Here is a 19,461-nt window from a genome sequence, read left to right as displayed (position 1 = left end):
CCCTTTCACCTCAATCAATCTGTGGAACTGCCTGTGTTCTTCTCGCAACCACAAACAGTCGCAGAAAGAGCTCTTCACACCTTAGATGTCAAACGAGCCTTACTCTACTACATCGAGAGAACACAACCTTTTCGTAAGACCAAACAACTGTTCGTGTCTTTCTCACCACCACACAAAGGCAACCCCATCTCCAAGTCGGGGATAGCTAGGTGGATTGTTAAATGCATACAGATTTGCTACCACAAAGCAAAACGAACGCTATCTGTTCCCTAAAGCCCACTCTCCACGTAAAATAGGGGCTTCCATGGCATTTTTAGGGAACATCCCCTTAGATGATATCTGCAGAGCAGCTACATGGTCTACACCGCACACTTTCACTAAACACTATTTTATCACTAAACACTATTTTGTAGATGTGCAAACTAAGCAACAAGCTAGTGTGGGCCGGGCTGTACTAAAAACACTATTTCAAACCACTGCAACAGATACCGTTGGTCGCCGCTAAGGAGGGGTACTGCTATATAATCTGTGCACAGTTTGTGATCTGCAGCTCATATGCCTCGAACGGAATATGCTACTTACCAGTATGCATCTGTTCTTGGCATGTAGAGCTGCAGATCTACACACGCCCATCCGCCTCCCCGGCTACCTTTATCTCTTCCAGGTTTATCTTATTTAGATACAGCACACATGGGCATCTTTCCTGTTTCTTACAAAGCTCCATCATTTCCCCGCTGTCGAAAAACAATCTGAGGATGGAGCCGAAGCCCATGCGCAATATGATCCAAAGGAGTCACCACATACCTCGTGACTTCCAAAGACTTTCCAAGAGAAAAACAACTGCAAACATCCGGGCCCAATACCAGATGGTGATCTATGCACAGTGTGTAGATCTGCAGCTGTACATGCCAAGAACAGATGCATACTGGTAAGTAGCATATTCCTTATGCTTACCTGTACCAGGCGTGCTCGGTTCTAGAAATAAAACAGGATATTTTTTTATACAAACCATTGGCCTAGAGTTCAGTGTGTGAGACCATTTGCTGGCTGAGTGTGTACAACAAATGCTTTACACTGTCCTCTGATACTGCCTTACTGCTCGCCCAAGCTACTACAGAGTTTCGATTGAAGACTCCACTGTGGAGTGTGCGTGTTGTGTGCGGTAACATGGAATTTGCTGCAATATATTATTTTAGTAGCTGCAGATGTCATGGTAACATGACTTTTAAGGTTGCTAATTATAGCTGCATTTTTATCACACGTACTGCCCCGTAACACAAAAAAGCTTTACTAGTATACTGGGTATTCATATTCCAGAGTGGACAGCCAAGGCTACAATGTCCTGGGTGGAAGGTAGTGGAAACAACAATTGAAAAGAAACATGCACTGAAATACTCCCTACACAACCATCTCACTCCACGGCTGTGGACGGTTTCTTATTGAATAAAGGAAGCCTCCAATAGTAAACAATTTACTGAGAACGGTGGGCATTCATATTCTGATGTTGCTAAAAAGTGAAAAGGTGCTAAATATCTAATGTCCGCTGTAGGAAAGTGGGTTTCTGTTGCAGTAACCCCCCTCCCCCCCCCCCCCCACACACAAACACAATTTTTGCCAGACTACTGATGCACTTTTACTTGGTGTGCCCTGGGTCCCTGCCATTCAGGTTCCCAGGGCCTGTGTTCTTTCCCCAAAACTAACCCAATTGGCATCTCTGGCCACAGGTCAGCCCCTGGTAAATGGTACCCTAGGTACCCGGGGCAGTGTGACCAGGGAAGGCCTCTAAGGGCTGCAGCACTTATTGTGCCACCCTTAGAGGCCCTGTGCCTTGACACACACACGCATACTGCCTCTACAGGCTGAGTGTTTTGGTACGGAACAAAGTGAAGAGCCGACATGGCACACATCCCTGTGTGCCATGCCTACAACTCACTGCCCTGGCATACCTCAGTCACCCCTCCAGCTGGGTGCCCTATGCCAGTGGTGAGGGTACAGGTGCATGAGCCCTGTACCCCTACAGTGTCTAACCTCATTCTTAGGCATTGTAAGTGCAGTGTTGCCATTAAGAGTATATGGTGCTGGAGCTTGTCATTACGAACTCCACAGCACCATAATGGCTGCACTGAAAACTGAAGTTTGGTATCAAACTTCTCAGCCCATTAAACCCACACTGATGCCAGTGTGAGATTTAATGAAAAATGAAATGCACACAGAGGGCATCTCAGAGATGCCCCCTGAAAAACGACCAGCCTCTGGTGGGTTCCCTGACTGGTACACACCAGCCTGCCACCACGACACATGTTTCTGGACCCCTAGAGTGGGAGCCTTCGCTCCCTGAGCCCAGAAACAAAGCCTTTCCTGGGCGGAGGTGTTCACACCTCCCCCAGGCCAGGAAGAGCCATCTGTGGCAGGGGAGCTTCAAAGGCCTGGCAGCCTTTGTAATGCGGCCCCCAGCCTCTCCTGCAATCTGGAGCAGGCCCCTTCCTGTCTTCCCTCAAATTCAGCGGGAAGACTGGCGGGAAAAAAAAGCCAGTATAGGAGGTGTGCCAGCCTCTGCCAGCCCCACCCCTCAGGTGGGGGAGGCGATGTGAAGCCCACTCCGAGCTCTCATCATCTTGAAGATGGGAAACCCTGCCCAATCAGGACTAGGCTACTGCCCCCCTCCCACAGGAGTGGCAGGATAGGGGGTGTACCCACCCCAGGACAGCGACCCATTGGTCCCTGCCCTTCACCTACCTGTAACGCCCCTAAATGTAGTATTTAGGGGCACCCTGAACCTTCCTTCCTTAGATCCAGATTCCGAAATAGCAAAGAAGATCAAGAAGCAAGAAGACCTGCCGTGCAGCTGCTAACAAGAGGAAGACACCAACTGCTTTGGCCCCAGCCCTACCTGCCTGTCTACCCTCAAACCTGCTCCTGCTCAAACCCGGCATCTCCCATGGCCAGCAACCTCACAAACACCGGAGGACCTCGCAGCAGCCAGGAACCGCGAACCCGGCACACTCTGCACCCGCCAAGCCTGGACGGTGCTGGAGTGGACAAAGACCACGAGGACGTCCTCCCGGCGACTGTGACCCAGAATCCAGCACCCAAGGACCCACCTCGATGCTCCTGACAATGCCTGCAGCCTCAAAACCAGGAACCCCCCAACCGCGATCAACAAAGGGTAAGATTTCCCGACACCAAAAGGCACCTCTGCACCCGGCGCCCTGTGGCCCTCTGTGCCCGACTCCTGGGTACCTACCTATCCCCAAACTACCCAACTTACCTCCCGAAGTGGTGGTGGCACCTGAAGAATCTTTGGCCTCGAGCTTGCAGCCTTTGCTCGTTCTTGAGCTTCTCCAATGAAATCCATTGAGCACCCGAAGGCTCAAAAGCACCATGCACCCAGCCGCCCGAGTGGCCCTGGCAGTGCAACTTCTACTTTAACCTACTTCCCCATTTGCCCTGAGCAAGTGACCAGGAGCCCAGCTCCCACAGCTGCGTGGCCTGCTAGTCAGCAGCTACCAACCAAGGCCCCCATGCCTCCCATAGGATAACATTGGGCCTAACTCTCTCTGCACCCGGCTGCCCCTGTGCCGCTGAGAGTGTAATAATTGTACTTACCTGATCCTGGGAGACCCCTGAGTCTGTGCCCAGGACCTTAACTCTGCCAGTCGAGTACTTACCCAAAAGCTGATAACCCAATTTTCTTCCATAGGGTAACATTGACTGGTTTCACTTGGAAATGTGGAGTTTCTAAACTTTAAAATATTCACCTAAAATCAACTGAGTAAAGAGATCGAAAATACTCACCTGCTATCAGGAGAGATCCTAGTGCTGGATCTTGCTGCCCAGCACTGATCCTGAAAAGTATTTACAGCCGTACTTACCGCTAACTCAAATTTTCTTCCATAGAAAACCATTGACTGTTTTTCTGTAACATTTCTTCCAAGTGTCGATTTTTGCAAACTACAAATATTCTTTAAAAATCATACCAACTGTGAAAACGTAATTACTTACCTGTTTTAGATAGATGCCCCAGTGCTGAACCTAGGAGCCCAGCCCTGGATTACAAAATTAACGAGAACATACTTTACCTGCAACTTGAATTTACTTCCATAGGATAACATAGCCTGGTTTTTGCTGAAAAAGTTTCTAAGTGTTGATTTTGCAAACGTACAAATATTCGTTAAAAATCGCCTGTATAACCTAAACGCAGTCTCTCAACTGCTTACAGGTGGCACACTAGGGCTGGATCCAGGATCCAACACTGAGCTAGAAAAAGTAACAATAACCCCACTTACCTGCTGAGTGAATTTCCTCCCATAGGATAACATTGGTGATTTTATTAGAGAAAAGTTTCTAAGTGTCAACTTTTAAAATACCAAAATATTGCTTAAAAATCACAACAGTAACTAAAACGTATTTACTCACCTGTTTCAAGCAACTGTTCCAGGACTGAATCTAGGATCCAGTCCTGTAGTTAGAAAAGTAATCAATTGCATTTACTTAGAATTTCCCATTGCGCTCAATGTATTATTGTGTTTGAATTCTGTTGCCAATTGCAACAAACAGTAACTGCTGCATTCAGAAGACTATTGCCTACTGAAAAGTATTTAACCAAAGCATCTCATTCTGAGAAAGTATATTTTGATACCGATTGTTGGTTCTAAAATAAAACAAGCATATATTTTTTTTATATAAACCATTGGCCTAGAGTTCAGTTCTTGAGTGTGTGAGACCATTTGCTGACTGAGTGTGTACAACAAATGCTTTACACTGTCCTCTGACACTGCCCTACTGCTCGACCAAGCTACCACTTTAGAGAGTAAGGTTATATCTAACCTTAGCCTCTGCCAAACCCTTGGGGACTGTGGACTCTGTACACCCTGTACCTATTAAGGAACAGTATATACAGAGCCACTTTCCTACACCCCTCGAACCTGCTCCTGCGAAATCCTGGCGTGTCCAGCAACCTCACAAAACCTGGAGGACCTGCCCGCCTTCACTTCCCAGACTGTTGCTCCCGTGAACCGCAGACATGTTTAAACTGCAGCTTCTGGTGTCAGCCAGAGACCGTGAATTCAGCCCACTCTGCACCCGCCGAACCCAGCCCGACCTTGAGTGGACAAAAACCACAAAGAGGTCCCCCAACGATCCTGACCCGAGAACCGGCGACCCCTGACCTACCTCAAGCCTTCAGACGACGCCTGCAGCCTCAATCCAGAGGATCCCCCCTTCCGCGACCAGAGCAAGTAAGAAAATCCGAAGTCCAAAGGCACCCCTGCACCCGACGCCCCACGGCCTTGTGTGCCCAAACCAACGGTGCCTAACCAACTCACGACATCCCAACTTACCCCTCGAAGTGGTGGTCGCACCCAGAAGATCCTCGTCCCCGATCCTGCAGTGTTTCTTTGTGCCGGAGGTTCTCCATTTAAAAATAGGGCACCCAAACTCAAAACCGCACCCTGCACCCGGCCGCCCTAATGCCACCGAGGGTTCCCCTTTGGTGCTACTTTGGTCCCCAACTTGCCCTGAACTTAACCCTAGGAGCTTTGCTCCCACGACCCAGTGGCCTGCTTGCCAGCAGCCACCAACAGAGGACCCCTAACCCCTATTGGAAAACATTGGGCCTCAACACCCTGCACCCGGCTGCCCTAGTGCCGCTGATGGTGCAACAACAGTGCATCACTGACCCTGGGAGACCCCTGAGTCTAACCCCAGAACCTTAACTCTCACAGCTGATTGCTCACCTGAGAACCGTTAACCTGTTTTCCCTCCTTAGGATAACATTGACACTTTTTCTCTAAAAAGTTTGTAAGTGTGGAGTCTTAAAATCTAAAAATATGCTTTAAAAATCATGTGAATAACCAAAACGTAATTACTTACCTGTTTCTAGGAAATGTCCCAGTGCTGAATCTAGGTATACAGCACTGAGTTAGAAAAGTAACGTAAAAAGTAATTCACCTGTAATTTACTGAAAAAGCCTATTCATTCCAATGTACTGCCTTTGCTAAGTGTTGCGTACTACTGCTCCCCGGTAAATCAAACCAAGCACAATTCCTATTGCATTTTCAAACTGTCCATATCCAGTAACTTATTACTGAAAAGTCTTTTATGCTCACCTGTGCCAGGCCTGCTTGGTTCTAAAAATTAAACAGTATATTTTTATACAAACACAATTGGCCTAGAGTTCAGTTCTTGGGTGTGTGAGACCATTTGCTGACTGAGTGTGTACAACAAATGCTTTACACTGTCCTCTGATACTGCCTTACTGCTCGACCAAGCTACCACTTTAGAGAGTAAGGTTCTATCTAACTTTAACCTCTGCCAGATCTCTGGAGACCCTTGGACTCAATACATACTGTACCTCACTTTGGTGCAGTATATATAGAGCCAGTTTCTTACATCCGCCCCATGGGACGCGGAAAACAACCCAGTAGACCACCATGAGGGGCGGCAGGATTCCCATTAAGAAGTCATTTCTCAGCTACTGTACTGAAAATAAATATATATTTGGATACGTGCGAGTTTCCTTTCAGGGACATCATTATGCATTCCTTTGTAATGTCTGGGGCAGAGTTGTGATCTTTGGTCAAAATCACCCAAGAACTGTGCATCTTTCAATAAATCTCACACTGACACCTGTGTGGGTTCAATGTGCTGAGATGTTTGATACCAAACTTCTCAGTTTTCAGTGTTGCCATCATGGTGCTGTGGAGTTCGTGTTTGACGAGCTCCCAGCAGCATATACTCTTAAATGGCAGCACTGCACGTACAGTCCTTATTTGGGGTTTCCGGCCAAAGCTTCTCGCCAGAGTGGGGGGGTTGCAGGGGCCTGGGGAAGCTCACAGAGGCGGCATGCCTTTGAAGCTTCCCCCTGCCCATCCTGGGGGTGGAGATTTAGCACCTCGCCCAGGATGTGCATTGTTGCAGACCCAGGAGAGCAGGGGCTCACCTACCCAGGGGTCCAGCAACATGTCTGCTGTGTGGCAGCCTAGGCAGCCTCAGAACAGACGTGGATTGTAGGTTTAGGTTTCAGGGGGCCTCTCTAAGATGCCCTCTGTGGTGCTTGGTACATTAAATCCCACACTGGCATCAGTGTGGATTTAATGTGCTGAGCAGTTTGATACCAAACTTCTCAGTCTTCAGTGCTGCCATTATGGTGCTGTGGAGTTCGTGTTTGACAAGCTCCCAGCACCATATACTCTTAAATGGCAGCACTGCACTTACAATGTCTAAGAATGGACTTAGACACTTTAGGGGTACAGGGCTCATGCACCCGTACCCTCACCACTGGTATAGTGCACCCAGCTAGAGGAGTAGCTAATCTATGCCAGGGCAGTGAGTTGTAGGCATGGCACACGGGGATGTGTGCCATGTCGACTCTTCACTTTGTCCTGCACCAAGACACGCAACTTGAAAAGGCAGTGTGCGAGTGTAATGGTACAGGACATTAAGTGTCTGGGTCCTGTGGTGCCAATTGGCTTTAGGTTTCAATACAGTTTTAGGGTAAACATAGGCCCTGGGTACCTGATTGGCAGGAGCCCAGGGCACTCAGTCAAAGCACATCAGCAGATTAGCAAAAGGTGGGGGCAACCATGCAAGAAAGAGGGCACTCGCTCACACTTTAGTCCTCACATTTCCGATGTGCACTTCCTTTGAGCCACTTCGCAGGTACCCTATGATGCTTCTCACCCTCAAGACTGTTTCTCATGACCATAACAGTGGTGTGGCATTTGAGTGAGCTCCAGCCTCCATATGTGTGAAAAAGTGGCTCTGTATATACTGTTCCTTAATAGGTACAGGGTGTACGGAGTCCACAGTCCCCAAGGGTTTGGCAGAGGCTAAAGTTAGATATAACCTTACTCTCTAAAGTGGTAGCTTGGTCGAGCAGTAAGGCAGTATCAGAGGACAGTGTAAAGCATTTGTTGTACACACTCAGCCAGCAAATGGTCTCACACACTCAAGAACTGAACTCTAGGCCAATGATTTATATATAAAAAATATATGCTTTGTTTTAGAACCAACAATAGGTATTAAAATATACTGTTCGAGGCATATGAGCTGCAGATTATACACTGTGCATAGATCGCCGGATGAGGGTGGAGAAGGTGGGGGCGGAGATGGAGGGAGTGGAGGTGGTGGGGAGGGAACTCTGAAGGGGGATGTGGCAGAGTCCTTCCGTTTTGGCGGTGGAGGAGGAGCTGGCTTCTCTAAAAGTCTTTTCTTTGAAGACAAAGTCAAATGTCCAGTCTTTGGATCCTTTGTTAAAGTCTTTTGTCGAGGATCTGGCGTGAATAGCTCCTCCGGCACCGATTCATCCGTCGGGGGCGATGTTTTCGGGGCCGACGGCTTCTTTGGTTTATCTGTGCCATGCTTTTTCGGGGCCTCCGATTTTTTGTTTGGTGCAGAGGCTGGCTTCGGCACGGGAGCGTCGGTGCCGAGGGATTTATGTTTGGTCGGCACCGATAGGCCAGGTTTCGACACCGATGGCTTCGGAACGGAGCTTGGTGTGGTTTTCTTCGGTGCCGAAGGGTGTTTTTCGGCGCCGCTAGTAGGCTGGCTCGAGCCCGAGCCGCCGGGAGACTTATGATGCCTCTTCACCGGGCCCGAAGGTGGGGTGATGGAAGCGGTATGTTTGGTTTTGCCTAGGCCCGGAGGCGAAGGTGTAACCGGAGTCTCTTTCGGTATGTGCGCGGGAGTGGGAGGGGGTAGAGTACTCACGACCCTCTGCGCCGGTGTGATCTCCTCCACGTCGGAGTCGTCTGCCTCGGAAGCGCTGACGAGGTCGTCTTCCTGTTCGGTGTGCTGCTGTCCCGAAGCTCCGATGTCTTCTCCGAAGATGTCAGGTGGAGCCGAGGTCGATGAGTGCGCCATGGTGCGTCGAGCTCGCCGATCCCGAATAGTCTTTTTCGATCGAAAAGACTTGCAAGCGGGGCAGTCTCGTGTTCGGGAGAGAGGCAGAGGTTGCACACCTGATGTAGATCGGTGTGGGGAAATTTAGACCCACATTTTGGGCACTTCTTAAAGGGAGTCCTTTCCATCAGCCGAGATCGGAGTCTAGATAGGCCCGAAGGCTGCTGCCGATGCCTGGAATCGAGGAAGTGCCGAAGAGAGAGATAAAGAAGATTTTGTCTGAAGAATCTCGACGGACGAGGATTTTTCGTCGAAGGTCGAACTGGAAAGGTTTGTAGCCGGAGCACAAAATATTACATCCGAGCCCAATGGCGGAAAAAACAATCTGAGGATGGAGCCGAAGCCCATGCGCAGTACGGACCGAAGGAGGAGTCACCGAACTTGTGACTTCCAAACATTGTCCAAGAAGAAAAACAAACTGCAAACATCCGGGCCCAACACCAGAGGGCGATCTATGCACAGTGTATAGATCTGCAGCTCTACATGCCAAGAACAGATGCATACTGGTAAGTAGCATATTCCTTCTCTGAATGAGATGCTTTATATAAATACTTTTGCAATATGCAATTGACTTTTGTAAACCGTTACAAGTGGTTGCAATTTTAAACACAATAATGCATTGAATTCAATGGAAGTTTCAAGTTATTTGCAACAGATTACGTTTAGGATTACTTTTGGAATTCCAGGACTGGATCCTAGATTCAGTCCTGGGTCAGTACTTAGAATCAAGTGATGAAAGTCGACTTAATTACTGTGATGATTTTTAGACAATATTTTGCTATTTCAAAAGTTGACACTTAGAGAAAACAGTCAATGATTCCCTATGGAAGGAAATTCAAGTTGCAGGTACAGTATGTTCTCGTTACTTTTGTAATCCAGTACTGGGTGCCTAGACTCAGTACTGGGACCTTTATCCAAAACAGGTAAGTAATTACATTTTCAGATATTATACGATTTTTAAAGAATATTTAAAGATTGCAGAAATTGACAGAAGAAATTTCACAGAAAAACAGTCAATTATTTCCTATGGGAGAAAATTGGGTTACTGGTAAGTACAGTTGTAAGTATTTCTCAGAGTCAGTGCTGGGCACCAAGATCCAGCACTGGGAGCTCACCTAAGAGCAGGTGAGTATTTTCGTTACTCGGCTGATTTTTGGGGAATATTTTAAGATTTGAAAAGTCCACACATAGAAGGAATTTCAGGAAAAAGCCAGTCAATGTCACCCTGTGAGGAAAATAGAGTTATCGGTTTAAAGGTAAGTACTCGACTGGCAGAGTTGAGGTTCTGGGCATAGACTCAGGGGTCCCCCAGGGTCAGGTAGGTACAGATAGTTCACCCTCAGCGACACTAGGGCGGCCGGGTGCTGAGAGAGTTAGGCCCAATGTTATCCTATGAGGGATAGGGGGGCCTTGGTTGGTGGCTGCTGACTGGCAAGCCACGCGGCTGGGGGAGCTGGGATCCTGGTCACTTACTCAGGGCAAGTGGGGAAGTAGATAGGTGTAGAGGTTGCACTGCCAGGGCCACTTGGGCGGCTGGGTGCAGGTTGCTTTTGAGACTTCGGGCGCTCAATTGAGTTCAATGGGAAATCTCCGGTTTAGAAAAAGGCTGCAAGCTCGGGGACAAGGATTCTTCAGGTGCCACCACCACTTCGAGAGGTAAGTTGGGTAGTTGGAGTATAGGTAGGTACATCGGGAGTGGGCATAGGGGGCCGCGGGGCGGCGCGTGCAGGGGTGCCTTTTGGTGTCGGGAAATCTTACCCTCTGTTGATCGCGGTAGGGGGGACACCTTGTTCTGAGGCTGCAGGCTTCTTCAGGAGGGTCGAGGGAGGTTCTTGGGTGCCGGACTCGGGGTCACAGTCGCCGTGGGGTCGTCCTCGTGGTCTTTGTTCACTCCGGCAGGTGGTGCAGAGTGTGCTGGGTTCGCGGTTCTGCCAGGGGTTAGAGATAGGTTTCGAGTAGAGCCTCTACTCATGGGAGTCCCAGGGGCTTAGAGCCAAAAGGTAGCCAGGTCCTCCGGGGTTTGTGAGGTTGCTGGCCACAAAAGATGCCGGGTTGGAGCAGGAGCAGGTTCGAGGGTCGACAGGCCGGTAGGGCTGGGGCCAAAGCAGTTGGTGTCTTCCTCTTTTTAGCAGCTGCAGGGCAGGTCTTCTTTCGTCTTGCTCTTCTTTGTATTTCGGAATCTGGGGAAGGAAGGTTCAGGGTGCCCCTAAATACTAGATTTAGGGGCGTTACAGGTAGGTGAAGGGCAGGGACCAATGGGTCCCTGTCCTGGGGTGGGTACACCCCCTATCCTGCCTCTCTCCTGTGGGAGGGGGGCAGTAGCCTAGTCCTGATTGGGTAGGGCTTCCCATCTTCAAGATGGCGAGAGCCCAGGGATGTGCTTCACTTCGCCTCCCCCACCTGAGGGGTGGGGTTGGCCAGCTGGCACATCCCCTGTCCTTATTTGGGGTTTCCGGCCAAGCTTCCCACCAGAGTGAGGGGTTGCAGTGGCCTGGGGAAGCTCACAGAGGCGGCATGCCTTTGAAGCTTCCCCCTGCCCATCCTGGGGGAGGAGATTTAGCACCTCGCCTAGGATGTGCATTGTTGCAGGCCCAGGAGAGCAGGGGTTCTCCTACCCAAGGGTCCAGCAACATGTCTGCTGTGTGGCAGCCTCAGAACAGACGTGGATTGTAGGTTAGGTTTCAGGGGGCCTCTCTAAGATGCCCTCTGTGGTGCTTGGTACATTAATTCCCACACTGGCATCAGTGTAGGTTTAATGTGCTGAGCAGTTCGAAACCAAACTTCTCAGTCTTCAGTGCTGCCATTATGGTGCTGTGGAGTTCGTGTTTGACAAGCTCCCAGCACCATGTTCTTTTAAATGGCAGCGCTGCACTTACAGGACCCAGGAATGGACCTGGGTACTGTAGGGGCACAGGGCTCCTGCCTCTGTGCCCACACCACTGGCATAAGGCACCCAGCCAGAGGAGTGACTGACATATGCCTTGGCAGTGTGGGTGTTGGGCATGACACACAGGGATGTGTGCCATGTCGACTCTTCATTTTGTCCTGCACCCAGACACTCCGCCTGCAAAGGCAGTGTGTGTGTATAAGGGTACAGGGCCCCTAAGGGTGGCACAATGAGTGCTGCAGCCCTTAGAGGCCTACCCTGGTCACAAGGCCCTGGGTACCTAGGGTACCATTTACCAGGGGCTGACATGTGGCCAGGGTTTGCCAATTTGGGTTTTGTCTGTTAGGCAGGTTTTAGGGAAGGAACACAGGCCCTGGGCACCTGATTGGCAGGAGCCCAGGGCACAACAAGGAAAAGTGCATCAGCTATTAGGTAAAAAAAGAAGCGGTTACTGCAACACAAACCCACTTTCTTACAATATGTCAACCCACTGATACCACCATTTTTCCTGATGAACTGTTTTTGCGGCACGTGTATCCTTCCTGCCAAAAGTTGTGGCCCTGTTTTTTGACGGTCGGCTTATCACCCTGCCAGTGTTTTATGCTCTGTCTAACCCCTCTAAGGGAAAAGACCACCATTCGGACACTTTGCCCTCTCAGTCCTGCGGGGCTTTCTGGTTTCAGTCCCCTCAGACCGACCTCTAAATAGATTCTGCTTTGGTATCTACTCAAAAGGTGAGGAATCTGCGGCTAGAGGTCTCGATCAGAAGAACAAGTTACTTAACCTTTGGTAACACTCTTTCCGGTAGAGACTCTAGTCAGATTCTTCACTGATCCTCCCCATTTGGTTGTTGGACCCTATGCACTGCAAGATCCCAAGTTTAGGCATCTGCACCCTGCACACATCAGTTTGCTTTTGGAGCTCTGTGTCTGGGCACGGGCACGCTAGAGCAACAGACGTCTGCGCATGCGGCACCTAAATAGTTTCTGCATGTTATTTTTGAACTGGAACTGTATGGTGCCACCTACTGGCATGCAGAGGTATTCCTGAAATGTTATCAGAACCAGTCCGATGCCAGGAATCTGTGGCTAGTTGGTCTCTACCAGAAAGACTGTTATTGAAGTAAGCTAGTGTCAGTAAGAGTTGTGCGTTAAGGGAGCACACTGTGGGAACGCTGAAGAGTATTTTGCTTGTCTTTGGCAGTCAGATTTTTCTCTACATTAATTAAGGGATATTTTGTGTCTTCAACAGGCAGCAGGATTGCTTGCGGCAGTTGGTGGTGGTTCTGTGTGAACGCTCTCAGCTGCAGGATCTGGTAGAGTTTCCTTTTCTAAACCTACACAATGAGGTAAGAGTTGGCAAGGTGCCACTTAGTCTGTCTCTGTTGGAACATTCCAGTTTGCAAAGTCTGAACCTCGTTCGTTTGTCTCAGGTGGTTGGAATAATTGAATCTCGAGCTCGGACAGTGGACCTAATGACACACAACTACTACGAACTGTTGTACGCTTTCCACATCTACAGACACAACTATCGCAAAGGTAAGTGTGTGCTCCTGGTGAGTAACTTGGTGTTTTGTCCAAATTGCATCAAACTATAAACTACCCAATGCTGGACAGGAATACTTTACTACCCTCTAAGTGTGACTCTCTAGCAGTGGTATCTTAATAGATTCAAATGTTTCCATGTTGAGTTTTTGACTCTTGCATGTGGGATACTTTGTTATACATGCTGCAGAGTTGCAGCAACGGAAGCATTCTAGAAAGGGACAGATGAGGGTAAAGGTGAGTGCAGCTGGCTCTGACATTACCTATTACACGAGTACTCACTGGAGGATTCTCACCTTGACATGCAGGGGATATGCAGACCGCATGCAAATCTATAAAATGTGCCAGTGTTGAGGATCATGGTCTACATTTTAATGACTAACCTAGTCGATCAACAGTGATACTAGCGCTTTGGATGGAAACCACTAGTGCTTTCATTTCTTTAGGTTCTTGCTTTAATGTCTGTTCTTTGATATTGCTTCACTCTGTTTTTCCCTTTTCCGATGAATACTTCACCATACTGGATCTGGATGTGTTCACAGCAGTGCTCCTGCGTTGGGTGGCGTCTTACAGCTCTGGATTGACCTCATTCTGCCCCGGAAGTGATGGAGCTGACCTAAGTATCGGGGCCACCCCTGCGCACCGATGTCAATTCCTTTCTTTCCACGCCTTCGAATGTGGTTCCGGAGCTCCACTACTTTTTTTGCCTGTCGAATTCCTTCTAAAATCTTTTCTAGTGTACAAGGGACCCATCTCCCCATTAAATACTACAGCTTTCAAACCATGCTGTGACTGACAGAAGTACATGCTTGTGACGGACTCGCACAAGGTTGCTCTGTCTACAACTCCAAGTCGTGCAAAGAATTTGCCCTCATGCACTTGAAGGTGATCTGGGACTGTGAAGCGTAGGTGTATGTCCCTGTTCATCAAAAGAAGCCTCTTAGCTCTTGTAAGTCCCCCTCCCAAGTCAAGGGCTCAGACTTGCTCCCGCACCTGTGATGGCTCCACTTCGCAGTCGAGGTCATCTGGTAAGACGAAGCCTAGGAAGTCGAAGCAAGACTTGAGCCCATTCCGCTTCTCTCTGTCCAAAGAGTAGTCCGGAGTGCCGCAAGGTGCCAATTGGTCTTGCTCCAGATCCCAGTTCCACAGCTCATCCCACAGCTCGTCCCACTGCTCCCTCCGCCACGCCGCAGCAGCTCAAGGCTTTTAAGGAGGTCGTGCTGCACATATTTGCCACTTTTCCGGTTTCCTCTCATGCGCTTTTCTTTCTTGTTTTCTTTATTTTTTAAAAGGGCACAAACTCAGCCCAAGGGTATTGGATATATTTACATGAGCACCATTTATATTGCGCAAGATTTCTTTATTTTATTTATTTTTAAGGCAGCGGGAGATTAAGTGATCTGCTTACTCGCAGGCTAAGTCGACACTGGACTCAAATTGTCTTCTCCAGTTCCAAAGTCCTCCGCTTTGGCTGTGACGCAGCATCCCCCTCTCTAGTGGAGATTAGCGTTTGGGCCCCAAGGACATGCAGAAGCCTCCAGTCGAGTTACCGCCGCAGGTCTGTCCTTGGTGCCATCTGAGCCCCTAGCACCCTCCTTGGGGTCCAGTGCCGACTTCTATCATGGCTCAAAGATTTGCACCAGCGCGGTCGTCACTAGAGGTCATGTGTCTGCTGATTCCAATGTTCAACCTCAAACTGAGTCGGCTTCGACCAAGGTCACGCCTTGACTTCACTCACTGTGCACCTGGTCTCCGTTCGCTCTGATGCAGGCAAAACACTTAGTTTCCGCACGGCCTTCGTCTGAGGTTCAACCTTTGAGCTTGGATTCTGTTTAACCTGATAACGATGGTAGGGATGAGTTACCCCCACACCATGATGATTGCTATCTATATGAACTTGCAGGAGGACACTGTTCTGGGTACCTCTCGTGACATATGTTTGGTTGTACACACATTGAAGGAGAGTGCATCATTTGCCGTAGTGATTAGACATGCAGCTGAGGTCCTGTACCAACCTCTCCCTTCAGTTGAAGCCCAACCTCATCTGAGCCCTTACTTCCACTTCATGATTCCCTGACTGACTCCTGTAGGGCGCTTGGGCGAAGCCATGCTCTTGCCCACCAGTGAACACTCGGGTGCCCATGAGTCACACCGCACCGGACTCCTGACAGTTTGGCGGTCCAAGCTCCCACTAGCAAAGTCCTCATGACCTCTCTAGACATTAAGTCAAAGTATTGAGGCATTCAAAAAGCACCTTCTCTACCGCCACCTTGACATTTAGGTCCGTCCGTGCAGCCCCCCTAATAGGCTGTTAAATGCATTCCCTTTGGGCCATGGCGTGAGATCTTGCCAGTGGTCCTGGTGGAGTTTCAATCCTCTTTGGCTTAAACCCATCAGGACCAACAGGATGCAGCAGAAGGTCATTAGGGCAGGACTGAATACTATTGACTATTTGTGGTGGGCACTAGTTCATACGATCTACTCGCTTCCCTGGGGACATGCAGGCGTCTCCAATGGATGCCTTTTGTTGAGTCCTGTCTCTGTGGCAAAAAGGCTGATTCTGCCCTTGAACACTGCAAAGGAAGCGGGGCCACAGTCCCTGCCTTGAGCCTTTCCTTCCTTGCCCAGCAGTTTCTTTAGCAGCTCTAACCCTTGAGACTCCTCCAGAGTGCTGGCGTATAGGCACTGCTTAGTGATGGTGGTGGTACACTCACTTCTTCCAAGATCTGAAGTTGTGGATAATAGTTTCCTCCTACCTTGACCACTCGTTGAAGGTGAGCTCACCAGTCAGTGGTAGACCACCTCCAAATGATGGGGAACCTCTGACGTCTTTGGGGTTCTTGATCAACGAGCCGAAGTCTCACCTGGCTCCTTTTCTGAGACTTCCTTTGATAGGAGCTCTTCTGCACACTGTGCATTTCTGGGCCTTTGCCCCAGAGCAGCGAGTCCTGGACATTTGGGTTATGATCCTAATGATCAGCCTTGGTCCTGGAACTTGGTGAGAACAGCTGAGTCTTCCTTGCCTGCTGGCCTCATGCATCCTGCTTGTGCGTGCACTTCACCAAGTGGCATATGTGTGCTCCACAAAGGGATCTGAATTCTCAGTAGCTTAAGCACCAAGAAACCCTGTCAGATATCATCCAGGTTTCAGGAGAGACTACACAACATCTGCAGTGGTGGCTGCTAGACCGCAACCTGACCAGCGCCAGACTCCTCTCCCTTATAAACATAGAGCGGACTCTGGTGACAGATGAGTCCCTGCTGGGCTGGGGAGGGTATTTGGGAAAAGGGGAGATCAAGGGACTCTGGCAAAAACCCAGCTCCACATAAATATGTTGCCGTTGCTGGCCGTGCTTCTGGCATTGAAGGCCTTCCTGGGATCCATAAAGGGAACGTCAGTGCAGGTTCACACAGACAATATCATCACCATGTGGTATTGCAAAAAGCAGGGCGGAGTGGGCTCCTGGGCTCTGAAGCAAGAGTCTCTGTGCCTTTTGAGTTGGCTGGAGCATCAAGTGAAAGACCTTGTAGGATCTTTAAACGGCAGGGCGGGTGAACTCAGCCGGCAATGTTTGTCGAATCACAAATGGTGGTTACATCCAGAGGTGGCGTAGGACATCTTCATACGGTGCAGGTATCTTTGGCTGGATCTTATCCCCACTGTTTTGAGTTCCCAAAAACGTATTCAGGTCCGAGTGGAACATGAGGCTCCTGTGTGCCTTTCTGCTGCGGCCTCTCCTGGCGGGTTTGAAGATCAGGACGGTCTTGTAGCCTGGTCCTCCTCGTGGCTTTGGACTGTCCAGAATCTCAGGGTACGAGCATGGGGAGTGTTCTGTATCGAGCCTGCGCACCAACCTCTCCAGGAGCAGAGCTAGAGCTGCGTTAATTGACGGCAGCCAGGCTTCCTCCGGAGGTTGTGGAGGTCACTCCGCAGCCAGGTGTCCCTCTACAAAATCACTCTATGTAGGGTGCTGGGACAAAGTTGTGGTCTTCTCAAAACAGACCTCTCAGAAGCCAAACTGTTGGATGTTTGTTTGTTTGTTGTAGCCCAGCATGGTTGTGCAGTGGGCACTATCAAAGGCTGTAAGCCCTGTCTGCGTTTATTGGACCAACCTTCCTTCTTTAAACCTCCTGTTGGAATTCTGTTTATTAAAGGGTTTGACACACAATTTCCCTTCCAAACCGTTTGATGCAACAGTGGGGTCTTAATTTGGTCCTGACGTTCCTAACGTGTATTCCTCTTTGAGCCAGGGGACATCTGCTTGGTGTCGTCGCTGCACGAGTGAGCGCCAGGCTCTCTGCAGCTGCCCAACACCACAGTTTTACTAGACAAACTGGTGTTGAAGACCATGACCACCTTTTAAGTCTTGCCTGGCGAACGCAGCGCGAAAGCGCTGTCGCCAGCGAGATCTGTTGTTGCTGACTTTCTTCGGAAGTGGGACAGGAGATGGGCACGCGCAGTGCGATTGGAGCCTGTGTACGCGCACGTACAGCCACGCGGTGTGCACATCTCCTGTCCCCCTTCCGTCCTCGCAAGCCTCATGCAATTTCAGTTTTTTTTAATGCATGGTGAGACACTGGCACACAGGGAATACAAACCGTGTTTAAACACACGGTAATGACACTGCACTGCCTCGCCCCTTCTCTGTTTATCGCACGGCAGTGACGTCACACCCTGCGCATGAAATTTAAGCTCGCACTGCGCTAGAAAGTTGGGTACTGCACATGGTTCTGTGTTTAGCAGTGTTGCGTCTCTCAAACTCACAGCCTGGTGAGGCGCTTTGCTTCAGTGCACTGAGACGGAGCAGTGTGGCGCCTCCCGGTAGCTCTTCTCGGGCAGGCAGGCTCCTCGGCCGTGCAGCATGGTGTGCAGGGGCTTGTTTTTTTGTTGTTTTGGGCGCTTTGGCGGCCTCCTCCCTGGTTCGCACAAACCGCGCAACACTTATTCAAGTACGGCGAACTCCGTAGGCGCCGCCACTGGGCACGAGCCGCAGGCCACGCCGATGTGAACGCTCACAGCGTTCCTACAACACCCGCATGGCGCTCTTTGACTTTCACTTGTTTTACTTGTGGCGTTATATAGTCTTCTTCAGTTACTCTGTGAGCACTCTTTTCCTCATTCGCGCAATGGCGACAGCTTGTTTTGTTATTTGCAGTGCGGTCCTCGCTCTTGTTTATTTATTTAATTTGGAGCGCGGTCCGCTGACTTTAGCCGCCGCGCTTGGTTTATTTAGTTAATTAGGAGCGAGGCCTGGAGGCCATTGCACCTTATTTCCTTTCTCGAGTGCCACTGGAAACGCAGCCCTGTGTGTGAATTACTCAGCCTGCCCTACTGGGGATTGAAGAACGGACTCTGCTACTCACTCATTTAGCACACAGTAAGTGTGGTGAAAGGCAATGCGCTGTGCGGCGACTTATGTTTCGGTCGCTTCTACTCGTTTCATAAAATACTGGTATGTCACCTTGCACTTTTCAAATAGTTCAATTTTTTTAAACTTTCAATCATGCCAGCCGTTCAATTTTTATAAATCCTGATTCGCGTCTAGAGAAGGAAGTGGGGCGTGGGGGTGGCGACATGGCTGCAGCACAGGCTCGGATTCTCGGACTGTAGGTTAACTCCCATTGGTTGCTGGTAAAAACATGAGCCGTGCTCACTTGCCCAACCCTTTGGTTTTTTTTCCAATTGACAGCCGCACGTCATCTTGAGCACAACTCACCCAAATCGTTGTTTTTTATTTTTTTACTTTCAATCATTTTTTTATCCTGATTAGCATCTAGAGAAGGAAGCTGGGGTGGGGGTGGCAACACGGCTGCACAGGCTCGGATCGGCTCACTGTATGCTGACTCCCATTGGTTACTGGTAAAAACGTGAGCCGATTCCGGCACACACCCATCTCTTCTCCTGTTGACCCCCGAGTGCAGGCTGCAGATACACAGATTGTTTTTAATTTCTATTGGTTGCTTTCCTACAGGACTTGGCATCTGAGGCTCGTAAATAACACAATTTAATTTGGTTTTTCATTTTATTATTAAATACAAACATTAACATAATTCTAAACTAAGTGCTTATTTACTGACATAAGTTAACAAGCATTTTCAATGCAATAGGTCTCGCATTATTAAAGTTTG

General features: G+C 49.4%; 1 protein-coding gene across 1 annotated transcript in view; it reads left to right on the top strand.

The window, feature by feature from the left end:
- Nucleotides 1-19,461, top strand: part of NUP160 (nucleoporin 160) — a 521,427-nt gene that overhangs the window by 368,861 nt on the left and 133,105 nt on the right. Inside the window, exons 26-27 of the mRNA XM_085646519.1 lie at nucleotides 13,040-13,136; nucleotides 13,221-13,326. Of these exons, the coding sequence (XP_085502645.1) occupies nucleotides 13,040-13,136; nucleotides 13,221-13,326 (203 nt within the window). The remainder of the gene's footprint in view (nucleotides 1-13,039; nucleotides 13,137-13,220; nucleotides 13,327-19,461) is intronic.

This window comes from Triturus cristatus, chromosome 3_1 (assembly GCF_964204655.1).
Source record: "Triturus cristatus chromosome 3_1, aTriCri1.1, whole genome shotgun sequence".
Classification (NCBI taxonomy): domain Eukaryota; kingdom Metazoa; phylum Chordata; class Amphibia; order Caudata; family Salamandridae; genus Triturus; species Triturus cristatus.
Note: the sequence above shows the minus strand (reverse complement) of the source record. Positions and strands in the feature narration are given on the sequence as shown.